Raw genomic sequence first — 14,783 nt, 5'->3', positions numbered from 1 at the left:
ACGGAACCCGAAAACCTGCACCTACGACAATATTTAGACCAATACCTTGCTAATGGTTTCATTCGTCCATCCATGTCCCCTGTTTCCTCAGCTTTGTTCTTCGTGCCAAAAAAGGAAGGTGACCTTAGAACGTGCATAGACTACCGCGCACTAAATCAGATTACAGTAAAAAAAACGGTACCCGTTGCCTCTGATCCCCGAACTACTAGACCAAGTAAAGGATGCTTGTATCTACACTAAGTTAGATCTCCGAGGGGCATATCATCTGATACGAGTAAAGAAAGGCGACAAATGGAAGACGGCCTTTCGCACTAAGTATGGATTATTCGAGTATCAGGTGATGCCCTTCGGGTTGTGCAATGCACCAGCAGCCTTCCAGTATTTTTTGAACGATGTCTTTCGTGAACTCATTGACGTCTGTGTTGTCGTATACATAGACAATATCCTTGTGTACTCCTCCTCAGAATCAGACCATGTTAAGCACATACGTGCAGTCCTTGAGAAACTATGCCAGCACAAGTTATATGCAAAATTGGAAAAATGTGTTTTTCATGTTACGGAAGTTGAATTCCTTGGATTTATCTTGACTCCAAAAGGAGTCCGAATGGACTCACGAAAGGTGGACGCAATTCTCAAGTGGCCATCACCTAGTTCAGTTAAAGGGGTACAAAGCATGCTCTGATTTGCCAATTTCTATCGCAGATTCATTCCAGACTTCCCACATGTTGTACACCCCATCACAACACTTTTGCGAAAGAGCAAATGTTTTTTGTGGACCGAAGAGGCTGAAAAGGCCTTCCAAGAGCTGAAAGCGAAATTCACGCCTGCGCCTGTCTTAAAGCATCCACGCCCAGAGCTTCCATACATAGTGGAATCTGATGCATCCAGTTTAGCCATGGGAGCTGTCCTGTCCCAGAAGGATCCTGAAACTGGTCAACTTCACCCGGTGATATTTTGGTCCAGAAAGTTCTCGGCACCCGAGTTAAACTATGCGGTTACCGATAAAGAGTTATTAGCCATCAAATCCGCCTTTAAGGCTTGGCGACACTATCTTCTCGGTGCCAGGCATACCATTACAGTAATCACTGATCACTCGAACTTGCAGTATCTAAAAACAGCCAAAGCCCAGTCATCGCGCCAACCTCATATATCTGACGTCTCTAAGAAGTCACACTACCAGCTGTACCTCCTCAGAGGTATTCTTCCCTTCCTCTCCTTCCCCCAGAAGCTCACTGTCTCCCGAGCCCTGGTTCTCTCAAGGCTGGACTACTGTAACAGCCTCTATCTTAATCTGCCTGCCTCCACTCTCCGCCCTCTGCAACTTATCCAGAACAGAACTGCGAGACTTGTCCTTGGCCTCAAGCCCAGGGACCGTATCTCTCCAGGACTGAAATCCCTTCACTGGCTCCCAGTGGCTGCGAGGATTAAGTTCAAAACCCTCTGCATTGTCCACAAGGCCTTCTGGGGCCAGGGACCTAAATACCTTCAACTCTCTCTTCCTAAATATCTTCCTTCACGAGCCCTTCGCTCATCCGTCTCCAACTCCCTCATGGTCAGCCACTTCTCGAAGCAACGAGCTGGGGGTAGATCTCTCTCCGCAGCAGGGGCCTCCCTCTGGAACAGCCTTCCTGCCTCCCTGAAACTTAAGGAGAACCATCTCCGGTTCCGGAAGCACCTCAAAACCTTCCTCTTCGCTTCTGCCTTCTCTCTCCCTCTCCCCTGCTAAACCTGCTTAACCCCCCACTAAATTCAGCACTAAACCTGCATCTGGGCCACTCTCAGCAACCTCGGTCCAGGGCCCAGCCACTCTCCACTTGCACTGCCTCCCTGGCTCCCCTTGCACTGTGGGACTGTCACTGTACCCTACAGCCCCCTTCCCAGCACTTGCTCTGCACTTACCTCGCACTTGCCACCAGCTGGCCCTTTTTATTTATTATTTATTAATTATTATTTCTTACGCTACTTACCTTGTACTGCACTTTCCCCCCCACCTCCTCCCCCTGCACTTCCTCCTTTTCCCCTTACCTCTGCACTTGCGCGATCTGAATGACACCTGGCCTAGTAGGATCGTTTGTCTGTCTTCCCCTTGTTTCCCTCCCTCCCTGCCTCGTCGCGCCTTGAAACACTTGTGTATAGGCGCGTTACAAATACCATATCATATAACTTCGATGTGCATTGTTCTTTGCCAAATTCGATTTTGTGATTACTTATCAACCAGGCTGTAAAAATGGCAAGGCAGATGCCTTATCCCGAATAGGAATGGAAGAAGCATATGCGGAGCCGGTGCCTATAATTTCTGAACAAAGAATTCTTGGCATAACTACTTTACAGATACTAGAAGAAATTAATTTAAAAATCCAACAACTCTTCGATCCAGCAGCCCTGCAGGACTGGGTAAAGAAAGGCCCGGATTACTCAGTCATCAATGATCTACCCTACTATCAAGGACGGTTATTTTTACCACATAAGGAATTACAGGAACTTGTCATCTCCAATTATCATTATACCCTGATGGAAGGTCACCCAGGTATCGCAAAAACCGAAGCTAAAATTAAAAGACAATTCTGGTGGCCCACCTGGCGAAAAGATATAAAGTCGTTTGTGATGTCTTGCGGCATTTGCGCCCAAAACAAAAGTCTGAAGAAAAAAACAGCTGGCCTTTTACAACCTTTGGATATTCCACCTACACCATGGCACAACTTATCTTTAGACTTTATTAATGATCTGCCTCCATGTAATGGATTTAACACCATTCTAGTTATTGTGGATCTTTTTTCCAAGATGGCCCACTTTATTCCTTTGAAGGGATTACCTTCTGCTTCAATTCTGGCTAAGGAGTTCCTCGAAAACATTGTTCGAATACACGGGTTTCCTTCTGTATTGGTTCCTGACCGAGTTAGTCAATTCATTTCACATTTTTGGAAGAAATGTTGCCAATTGGCGCAAATCGACGTAAGGTTATCAACCAGTCACCACCCCCAGACCGATGGTCAGACGGAAAGGACCAACCAGACCCTTGAACAGTACCTACGTTGCATGCTTAACCAGACCGAAAGTAATTGGAAGGATATTTTATGGATTTCCGAATATGCATACAATAACTGTACATTCAGGAACCGGACAAAGCCCCTTTTACACCATATATGGACACCACCCTCGAACCTCAGAACTCGATTCGCCTCAGCACTTAGAAATGCCTGCAGTTAGTAATTTACATTCTACTATTACACAAGCCTTTAAGAAAGCAACAGAACATTTAAGCAAGCAAAAGAGAAAAACAAGAAAAAAGCTGATCTACATAGAAGTGAAACTTCACAGTACCAAATTGGAGATCAGGTTTGGCTAGCTACAAAACACATACCTCAGAAAGGAACTCAGACTTTTAATCCTAGATATTTGGGACCTTACAGCATTAAGGCCATTATCAACCCGGTGGCCGTCAAACTGGAATTACCCTCCAATATGCGAATTCATCCTGTCTTTCATGTTTCACTTTTAAAACCAGTTCAACCAGGAACAAGACTAACCAAACCACCAGATCCTATCTTGATAGCTGGAGAACATGAATTCGAGGTGAAAAACATCCTGGACTCTAAGGTGGTTAAATCAAGACTTGTTTACTTAATCGATTGGAAATGTTACGGGCCACAGGAAAGGTCATGGGAGCTTAGTGACCACGTTCATGCACCACGATTAGTGAAGAGATTCCACCGGGACTTCCCAGACAAACCAGGACCAAGGGGAGGAACGACTTTAGGAGGGGCCTTGAGGGGGAGTGCTGTCCTGATGCATACCCCCGGGCATCCAGACCACGTCCATCAGCCCCGGGAGCAGGCATCATGTTGCCTTGAGAAAACCCAGCAACCCCTGTTAGGGGCTGTCTGGGTTCAGTCCTGGCGCCTATGGCGCCAGGCTCATATGGGACATCAGTCCTGGCGCCATAGGCACCAGGATCATAGGTGCTCACTTACCTGATGCAGACCATGCTGCAAGAAGATCCAAACCCATGTGAGGCCTAGAAGGGACTACTTTACCTTAGGGACTATTTTGTTACTCGGGTGTGGTCAGGGAGGAATACCTACCTAGGACTACTTTGGCGGCTATTTAAACCACGCCCGAAGAGCAGCACACGCTTCACGTTATTCTGCAACGTTCACCATGCCAGCAGCAGCATCCAGCCTTCTGTCACGCCCGCCTCGGACCTGGAGCACCTAGAAAGAAGTAAAGAAGCAAAGGTTAGAACAAGAGTATTACCTGATTTCTTACCTGATTCCGGATTCATCGCATCTTCAAACCAGAGGAAAGACTTTGTTTAAACACGTCGCATCGCAGCAGCAGCGCCGCGCCATTCTCACTGTTCCACGCAGCATTTATTCGATACGGCACTGTCTCCATGTTTACATCGCCGAATCCCGGCACCTAAGGGGGACAAGAAACAACAAAGTGAGCAGAGAGAACAGACAGACAATCTCTTTAGCCGCCATATGCTTACCTGATTTTACCGCCGGAGGTATTATTCATTAGCACAGCACGCCAGATCTTCTTATGCTGCACCTGTAAGAAAAGGAGAAAGCAGCAAGTTTAACCCTTGGCATTATTTACCGGACAGTGTTGGGTAACACAGACTTTTACCGGAGCGCTTTCAGCAGTCAATCTTCTTATTGGGTCAAAGTTGCAAGATAAAAGAGGAATTGGGCAGGAGTGAATTCCAGACATTTTGAACTCTTACGAACTATATACTTACTGCTCTTCGCCAGGACCTTTTGGAGTCCGGATTCGTCTACAACTCTTCCAATATCTTCAGGCCAGTGAAGTAACTGGTCATCAACGCGCCCCTGCGTGCTTCGCAGGATGGAGGGCTCATTCTTCAAGAATATAAGGTGAGATTGCTGAGAGGGCACAGAGGTGATTAGTGGGGAGGACAGTGGGGGAGCTATCACTTGAATCCTCAAGTGGCTAAATCCATCTCTCCACTTGTAGGAGAATATTTCTACGGGTCAAGCAGACAAGATTAGGAGGGCCGATCCAGTCAGTCATCGCTGCACTACGCATCACGTGGGTGGAGGCCGCAGCAGTCCGGGTCCGACCGACGCCCCTGTGGGAGCCAGGTGAGCGTAACATCTCCTGCGTCAATAGCCAAGGCAGGGAGAAGCATTTGCTGCCATGGTACTGTCCTTGCCTCCTACAACAAAGCAGCACCAATAAAGTCAGCATGGCCGGTGAGTCGTACAGACTGATACCAGACCGGGATGTGTCAGAGTCAAGGTTGCAAGAACCAACATTGTATAGAGAAATCTGAAGAGAGCAGTGCTTGAAGCATATGTTATGAGCAACGTGAATAATTAAACAGCCGATGAATGACTGAACTTTTGAAGCCAAGACAGATACCGTAAAAAGAGTGGTCCGGCGCCACATCGTGCTCAACTGAAGGTCTCCATAAGGTATCCAACTGAGAGGGGGCAAATGTAAAAGAGAATTGTGAAATCGAAGTGGTCCTCCAATGGGTCAAGCTAAACCCTGTGCACATTCGAAAATATTCAATAGTAGATACTAATTGAAATTGTCCCGAACCCGGCTGAGGGGGTTCCTGGGTGAACCGTGAGTCACCTGAGAAAGAACATTCTATGAACATTGTAGAAGGGGATCTGCGCCCAGAAGAGGGGGATCCAAAGTATTGATCATTGTATTAAAGGGATCTCAGCCCAGCTGAGGGGGATCCGGGGTGAAGAGTGAATCACCTGAATTGAGTATGTGTAAGAGGAAAATAACTTTTCTTTTGCTTTTGTACATCAGGCACTCTGAATCAAGAGACTTTGATAAGTAAAGAGACTTGGGCACAGAAGGCCCTGATGCTAGTGATTGAACTCTATCCTCATGCGGAAGAGGCCTGAGATTGTGCGCTGCTCGAGTGTACCGCCTTGTCCCGTGCTGAAAACGTGGGAAAGGAAGGCCAATGGCCTGAACATCCTGACATATCATTTTTGTGAACACTTCTTTCTTTTTCATAAACACTACCCCCACACTATTTGTATTTAGAGGTAAGGATTGGCAATAGGATTTTTAGTATAGGCCCTTTTATTTTGACAAGACACCACTAGGACTGCATTATTATTATTTGATGGTCATAGCTTGCTCCCATTTGTAGATTTAGGATTAGATAAGCGTTTATCATACCCTTGTTGAAGTTCAATAAACACCCTTGAACTCTGGTCACTTGTGTCTGTCTTACTTTTGATACCTTGCCTTCCTTACATGTGTGAGCAGAGTTAACGTGTGTGGAAAATTGAGCAAACGCTTAAAAATTCTAATTACCAACGTGAGAAAGAGTCTTAACTCTGTAGCAAGACGAAGACTGATGCAAAAGAGTGTTATATTAAACAAGGAGAATATACAATTGTGCAAAGTGAAAGCCCAAGGCAGAAGAGCCTATGAGGGGTCTGACAGCTTTGGGGAGACTTATGGTTGCATGATCTGTGATGGGAGGACTGTGCGGTCTGACAACTGTGCCTAGACCGAGAAGTCTCCTATTATGAACTTTACAAACATCAGGAACCGAGCCAATGAAAAGTATAGGGTTACGGGTTGCGTGACCTGTGATGGGTGGACAGTGTGATCTGACAACTGTGTCGAGACCAGGAAACTCTGAGCGCAGAATAAGCTGTAAAGAACTGTGAAACAATTGGTGATACAAACCAGAAGGTGGGTCAAACGGACCCAGTGTTTTTTTTTTTTTTAAAGTTGAATAGAGGAAACCAGCTTGAGTGCTATGTTGAAGTCTTGGGGAAGGGAACCCTAAGATTCAAATAACAGGAGAACGCTGTCCTGGGGAAGGGAGTCCCAGGAATTTCTTATTGTGTGAATTGTGTTGCATTTAGACTTGGGTAAGGGAATCCCAAGACCTACTCTTTTTGTGAACTGTGGTCGATTTGAACTTGGAGAAGGTAATTACAGAACTTTGTAGAACATTATTGAAATCCACCTCTGTTGGAACTGTATTGAACTTGGGAATAGGGAACCAAGAAGAACTCAAACTGAAAACAGCTTGGCCTTTAATTTTGAATACTTATAATGTTGCAGAGAAAATTCCCACATCATGTTTAGTTATAGTTGTGAGGGCAAGCATAGGTTCTGACACAGACAGACTTATTTTGGACTTGTAGACACAGACGTTTCATTAGGCAGGGAAAATCCCAAGTTGGGCGTTACACCAGCTTGATCTTTAATAACGTTTTGTTGGAAATACACCTCTGTTGTCTATGTCATCTCTTTGTCATCTCTCTTGATACCATGCAGGTCTCACAACTGGCATGACTACTAGAAATGTGTCAGTGAGGATTTGTGAACATCGTAGCAATATTAGGAACAACGTCCTCTCTGCGCCATTGGTACAACATTTTGTGGAGCACAACCATGGCCTGGATGACTTCCGCTGGTTGGTTTTTGACCAGTTGAAGCCTGATGGCATCTCGCCTACTGACGCTTGAACAGAAGTGGATCCATCGATTAAGGACCCATGAATGTGGCCTTAACAAAGGTGTACAGTGGTGTAAATGGTGTGTGTGCACTGTTTATTTCACTTTATGAATGCACTTGAACAATGTTTGCGGTTACACCTTCTATTTTTAATTATTGTTCCATGCTTACTTAGAACCATTGTGGGACATCACATTAGAAGGTGGTTACTTTACTTTGCATGGGCGTCTAGAACTCATTCACGTTCAACCGCTCTTCTTTTCTTTTGCTAGGGTGCCTCAGTTCTAGTGCATGACAATACACAGATAAGTACACCCAAGATGACAGACATTTTTAGCCATGACCATTGGGCTCATGCGAGACAGAGCTAACATGCTGGTCTAACGTGTATGGACAAGAATAAATAATGCTATTGCATTTACAGTAAACCATATGACTGGTGGCCATACTTTGTTCTACATTTCCTGGATGAGTCTTCCTGTGGACAAAGGACCTGCATCGGGGGGCGTCTTACTTTCTAACACAAAATGGTAGGTGCCATGTACGGTCCGATAGTTATGGCATAGTCCATTGATTGATGACCATTGTGGATTTTATAGGAGCTGTTTTTTATTTTCTTACACCCCTTGCTGTTTGGTGAATTAATGGCACCCCTACGCACCCTGGTGTATCGTTTATTTTAGTGGTATTCCTTGTGCAAGGCTGAACATCTTTTGGAAGTCCCCTATAGTGGAAGATGACCATCTCCCAGGATTGTGGAAAGAGAAACATCATTCACTTGATGTGGTTGGCAATCAAGGCTGTCCTCGTGTGCTGATTGAGGTCTTTGAGTGTGTGACATGCACTTTTTTGTTTTAGTAGGGTGTTTTTAAATCTGAATGTGAATGCTAACAGAAGCGCAAGTTTCATACCGAGTACAGGATGCTGGTAAGAATAGTTGTATTCAGGATCAGTTAATTCTCATTCCGGTTGTGTTTGGCCCAGTGAGGCTTGGGGTGCACTGTGTTTTTGGAGTGGGTGCACCGTGGATTGGATGCAGTTTGTCCACGCTTGATTGATTTGAGGGACACAGCTTGCCACACACAAACGGAAGTTGGGAACACTGGGCAGCAAGCAGCGAGATGCTTGCATGGCCATCAATTCGATCGGGAAATTGGACATTTGGTTATACATTTTTTTGACAGAATTCTCCCTACCCGAAAACGTCCTTTTTGGTCTTGATGAAGGCAGAGGTTATGGTAATGATGACACCTCAAGCTGAAACTCGAGTTGGCCAGCACAGGTTGATTTTTTAAGTTCTGAAGGTCTGCAATTAATGTGCCCGATGAGTGAAGGTTTTCCACCAAGAGTTTGAGAAATTGTGATTTTTCATTTGGCTCTCAGCCGATACCAGAAAGGATTAGACACTTTCACTAATATTTATTTTACTTTGTTGTGTGTTTTTACTCTATTTTGTCATGCATTGTATGTTGTTGTCTAGGTTTAAGAGACTTATGAGTAATGTATGAGTGGTGTTGTAGATTTTATTAATTGTATTGTATGTTTTGATGTTTTCTGTTTGATCAGCTACATTAATTTTGTCGTTTGCTTCATTTCATATTTAATGAACATGTTATTCTCTTGTGATAAATATATTTTCTATATTGTCTGTGGCCTTTGATTGCTTGTATTTGCATGCATAGGACCCGCTTTTTGTATTTGTATGTGCTCCTGTCCCAACATTCCTTAGAACTGTTCTGATGGTCAGCAACACAGTTTATCTGCAGAGATACAATCAGGCTAGTGTCAGCAACAAGATAATCGCCTTTCCTGGATCAACTTGGATCCTAGATGAATACTAAAAGTAGGACAGCATCTAATCATAGGACGAAAGAGACAAGTGTATAAAGATGTGACCAAGATAGAGCAAACCCATATTGTTAATGCATTCTCGGGCAATATATTCTGAAGAATACACTGGGCTGTGCGGACAGTCTTCAAAGTCACTTATATTTGCTTTCCCGTCTTGTACCTGGTTAGAATTTTAGTAAGTATCACAGACAGTAAGATAATTAGAAGGCTATTTCCACTTCTTAAAAGCAGGGATGCTAAAATGTCATTTCAGGAGATTATGTAAAACTGGCATGTTGAAAAAGAAAATGGGATGCTAGGCGCTGGACCATTCCACTCTGTTGGGCTCTCTGTTTTGTAGAAATCCAATTGTAAAAGGGATTACATGTAGTTGGATAACATGTTTTAAAAAGAGCTGAACTGGCACAAGTTTTTTGTGATGAACCCATTTTGGTCTAGTCAAACGGCTGACATAACCATTAAAGAGGAGATACTGGCCTCCATCAAGTGCATGGGATTCTTCGCCCTCTTACACCAGTAGACATATACAGAAGATAAACAGAGTTAGTGTATCCAAAAGAAGGAAGATGGGGTCTTCAGCAAGAACCGGTTTTATCTACCTCCTGGGACCCATGGCTTTCCTCGATGGAACTGCCTGGATTCCCTTCCAGCTTACTCTAAATCGACACCCATCCTATCCCTGTTTTGCAATACCTCAACAGTTCCACAAATGTACCTGAAGCCCAGGTTAGAGATAGGGCTCTGTGAAGGCCACTCAACACTTGCCAATTAGTTAATGGGTCAGTTTCGAAATAGAGGGGTGCCAGAATGCGCTATAGGCCCTCCGGAATGGCATTGATAAAACACACTGAGACACTGTCATTCCATTGGTCAGCCTACTCGATCCCTAGCCTCATGAGAATACTGTGTTACTGGATTGCCCTACCCTTGCCCCTTCAGAGTAGATTAGTTTTGGTGGATGAGTGATGGACTGTTAGGGAGTGGTGGTCAAGAGGACCCATCAGGACAGGGATAGTGATGGGCTATGGTTAGAGGAGTAGCTGCTATAGCCAGAGTGTACAAGGGGTGTGGACGCCAAAAAAGGAAGAGCATCACTAGGGCATACCATGATTAGACACCTGTGCTCTTATAGTGTTTTGCAATAAACCTTTCTAAGGTTTGGGTGGATTGCAAAGTACAGGCTTCACATTTGAGAGAGTTTAGACCTTAGCCCATGAGGTATTCACCTGGTACATAGATTAGTAATGTGTGCAATATTCAGTTGAGATTACATAACATACGATGTGATCAGGATATGGGTAGGGAATGTATCTAATGGTAATAATACCACAGAATAAGGCACACTTTGTTTACACATATTTAGAGTTTGACGCACAAGGAAGTTAACTCATTTGCCAGGAACCATACAATTGTGGTCATGTGCAGTAGCCGGGATAGGGTTCCAGGTCTCACCGCAGCAATGTACTTCTCCTCCCTACATGACGTCCATGGGACAAACCTGTGCATCATCAATGTATATAAATATGAATTTTGTCATGCTTACCTTGTAATCAAAATATGGAGATTTGTCTTTGTCATCCCAAAGCCTTCCTGTTAATGAGCCATTGACTTGCTTCATGAGGGTGCAGTAGCAAACCTGGTCCCCCACTTTGCTTTTATAAGGTCTTGTATGCTTAAGAGTGCACACGCGGGGCTACAAAAGAGAAACACATACCATTTTATTAAAAAAAGATGCACAGAATTATTAGACAAGCAAGCAAATTGAACTAGAACGGATTTCCAAACATTGTTTATTGTTTTTTAAAGAGCACTCATAAGCCACCTAAGAGGTTGCTTAGCGCAAGAAGGAAGGCCCAAAGAATGAACAGATTACAACAAAGGCATGGCAAGGCATTAATAGAACCAGAACCACTATGAGACATCAAATGGTACAGCATGCAGAAGAACTATGATGGAGAGAAGAAACGCCAGAGTCTAGTCAGACCTGGATTACATGATGCGTATTTACCAAAAAGAGAAATCAAACAGAAACTTATTTTAATTGATAACGATTCTGAACTAGTTTGGGGCACGTTAATACATTGGAAATATGTTTCTATTAGTTGTGTTGTTCCAATCGAGGGTCTCCCAACAGATTGTGTCTTGTGGGTCTTAAAATGAGAAAGGGCATAACATTAATCACATTCCCATGCTACAGTAATACTTTGGGCTCATTGGGGTTTGAGTGAAAGTCACATAATGTTCTGTGGGGATTTATTAGAATGGTTAAGGTTGTGGGAAACCAAGCACTCCTCAATTGGCATGTTGATGGTATCACCCAATTTAATCATTACAGACACACTAGATAATCCATTCCATTTAGTCTTGCACACTGCTCTTTTAACCACAGCCAGGCACCATTGGATTGGCATACTACAGTCACCCCAACCCTTCCTTCTATTGCTCCTCAAATTCACACTTTTTTCAAGAAAATAATTTGTTATAACGCTCTGAGTATTTTATTTATTGCTCTTAACAATTTGTATGGCAGTTTAGTTTTTGTATAACGTATTTTTAAGTCCTGTATCCAGCCCTATACTGACACAAATGTGGGGCTTCCCACACACTTTGGAAGCCCTGCCCACCTGGTGCCTTCCTGGTTGCCACTCTTTTCCCCCACTTAGCAAGCCCCACCCACCTGGTGCCTTCCTGGTTGCCGCTCTTTTTCCCCACTTAAGGAGCCCACCAGCCTCTCTTCATTTACAGATGGGGAGCAGGTCCAAGTGGATCTAGGTCACCTGGCCCAAGGCCCGCCCACCTCGTACAGTCCTGGTTGCTGCTCCTTTTCCCCACTTAGCAAGCCTCGCCCACCTGGTGCCTTCCTGGTTGCCCCTTTTTTTCCCCACTTAAGGAACCCTCCAGCCTCTCTTCCTTTGCAGATGGGGAGCAGGTGCAAGTGGATCTAGGTCACCTGACCTAAGCACCACCCACCTTCTTAGCCCTGCCTCTTCCTTCCTTCTCTTAACTCTTAGATCAAGGGTCGTCTCTCGCCGGGGCGTCCGAAGCGAAGAGCAGACAAAGAAAAGGGCAATTCCTGTTTGGTATTCACAAAAACACGGGGGCACTGAATTTCAAGTGAACAAGGTAATGCCCTAACTTGTCAGTGGTTTAACACAACACAGGAGCAAAACACATCTGTATAAAGTTTTCTCTACAGCACAGAGATTTGCTCAGTCTCAAAGTCGCCTGGAAGGACAAGGTTGTCGGAAAAGACAGAAGGATAGACCGATTTTCTTACTAATTCTGCATAGTCTGTGCGCTGGTGTGCCTCTTATTTAATAGGGACCGTAAAAGGAAATGAAAGGATGTTCCTATTCAATTATTGACTAATTCAACCTTGTCCAACCTAGACCACACTCTTCCATGCGTATTAATGCATGGAGAGAAAAAGATGTAAAAATAAAGAAAAAGAACACCTAACGCATATGATCAGTAGTCTATTGTGGGTATATAATAATTTAATAGCCCATAGATTATCTGAAAAACCCTAGGAATACTTGGGTTAAAAGCACACAAGAAGAAGAAGAACCTAATCACAAAGGTGTGTCTAGAGAGAGGCAACACCTGTTGGGAAAAGGCAGAAGACAAACACCAAGTCCACACTCTCTGTTGTTTAGTAATTTATCTTAACAGGGAGTGTGGAAAGGTAAAAGGTTGCTCAAAATCTGGATAGGCAAGCTTTGGCCTCCTGAATGTAGCACTCACCGTCTACCGGTTTCAGTGGAACTGATGTTGATAAAGCCACTTTCATCAGGACAGTCTTCATTAGGATTCTGGTGCTATTGACATATAGTGACCAGAAGTATTGAGTGTAATGTACTTTACTACTCTTCAAATGCCATGGGGTGGGGAAGCTCGAGAAGGAACCTGGAGGCAAGAAAACATAATCCAGGGTCACTTCCCCAAAACATTGGCTAAAGAATAAGCAAATTATTAGATGCAATTTTTGCAAGTACGGTATTGTCAATCAAAATTAACAAAAACACTCCACACAATGCGAACAAGTCTGAGGGTTGCAAATCTAGTGACTGTCACCTCTTGGGGTGTACTGTAGTTGTGGGTAACCATCAAGGATTGCAGAAATACAGCACTAACCTTGAAATGGCTCTAGTTTAGGCCAGTATTCTAATATTGGTGGGAGCATTCCCATGTTCTATGGGATTGTTGTCGTCTTATGTGGATGCTCTGCGCGAGAGGAGGCAGAAAAAAGGTGCATTTCTCAATTACGTCCTTCTGGTTTTGCACAGTTTATCTAACGGTCATATTGATGTCCGTATCTCAATCCGAGACAAATTATATAACGGCAGTGAATCATCTGAATTACAGATACCTCCCTTATTCCGGGTATGTCTGGTCGAGCATCATGCCATAAGTCGGTTAGTGCAAAGTACCATATCTTTAAAGCATTAGACGTTCGAACATAAAGGCATGCCGAACGATGCGTGGAAGTGAATATATATATATCTGACATTAGTGGCCCCGTTGGTCAGACCCACTTTTTAACTGCGGCAGATTGTCGGGGAATAAAAGCACTAACTTTTTGTTTCAAGCGCCTATCTTACATAGCAGTGGACCTGTTAGCTGTGTGGATACAAGAAACGTCGCCAGCAGTTTTAAATTAGGTGACTCGGTTGTCATAGTGATTAACATATGACTAGGTCACGTGTGGCCAGTCTATGTTCAATGTACACGGAAGAAGCGATCCAATCACGTGTAGGGGAATCATTAGTGGCCCCGTTGGTTCAGACCCACTTTTTAACTGCGGCAGATTGTCGGGGAATAAAAGCACTAACTTTTTGTTTCAAGCGCCTATCTTACATAGCAGTGGACCTGTTAGCTGTGTGGATACAAGAAACGTCGCCAGCAGTTTTAAATTAGGTGACTCGGTTGTCATAGTGATTAACATATGACTAGGTCACGTGTGGCCAGTCTATGTTCAATGTACACGGAAGAAGCGATCCAATCACGTGTAGGGAAATCACGTGCAGATACAGGATCACATGTAGGCATTCGCGGAAGTCAGGCAGATCGTAATGTCTTGCTGTTGCTAAGTATGAGCACAAGTGAGGCATTTTAATATCAATTTATGGACGTTTCTCATACATTGGATATTATTGGGGAACACAGCACCAGATAGTACCATATCTCTACAGGGATGATACTCTCTCTTTTTTCATTTTTCATATCTTTATTTCGTGCATCCATTTCATGGATTGTATTAGTTCAATGCTGGAATCTAGACGTGAATATCAAAAGGTTAGATGTTGGAGCCCAGGTGCAATGGACTGATCAAGGAAAGGCAGTATGCATGTTATAAATATGCTCTTCCCCAATATAGTTTTTACATTTATGATGGTTTAATAGGCATCAGTATGTCCCAAGATCTTGTCTGATCTAACACTGATAGACACTGCCAAGGT

The 14,783-nt window shown here is 44.0% G+C and overlaps 1 protein-coding gene across 2 annotated transcripts in view; it reads right to left on the bottom strand.

The window, feature by feature from the left end:
- Window positions 1-14,783, bottom strand: part of LOC138540931 (di-N-acetylchitobiase-like) — a 477,580-nt gene that overhangs the window by 91,185 nt on the left and 371,612 nt on the right. For both annotated transcript variants that reach the window (XM_069641718.1, XM_069641719.1), the window contains exon 6: window positions 10,868-11,017. In XM_069641718.1, coding sequence (XP_069497819.1) covers window positions 10,868-11,017 — 150 coding nt within the window. The remainder of the gene's footprint in view (window positions 1-10,867; window positions 11,018-14,783) is intronic.

This window comes from Ambystoma mexicanum, chromosome 1q (assembly GCF_040938575.1).
Source record: "Ambystoma mexicanum isolate Mex_15411 chromosome 1q, UKY_AmexF1_1, whole genome shotgun sequence".
Lineage (NCBI taxonomy): Eukaryota > Metazoa > Chordata > Amphibia > Caudata > Ambystomatidae > Ambystoma > Ambystoma mexicanum.
This window is presented reverse-complemented; position numbering and strand designations above follow the sequence as displayed.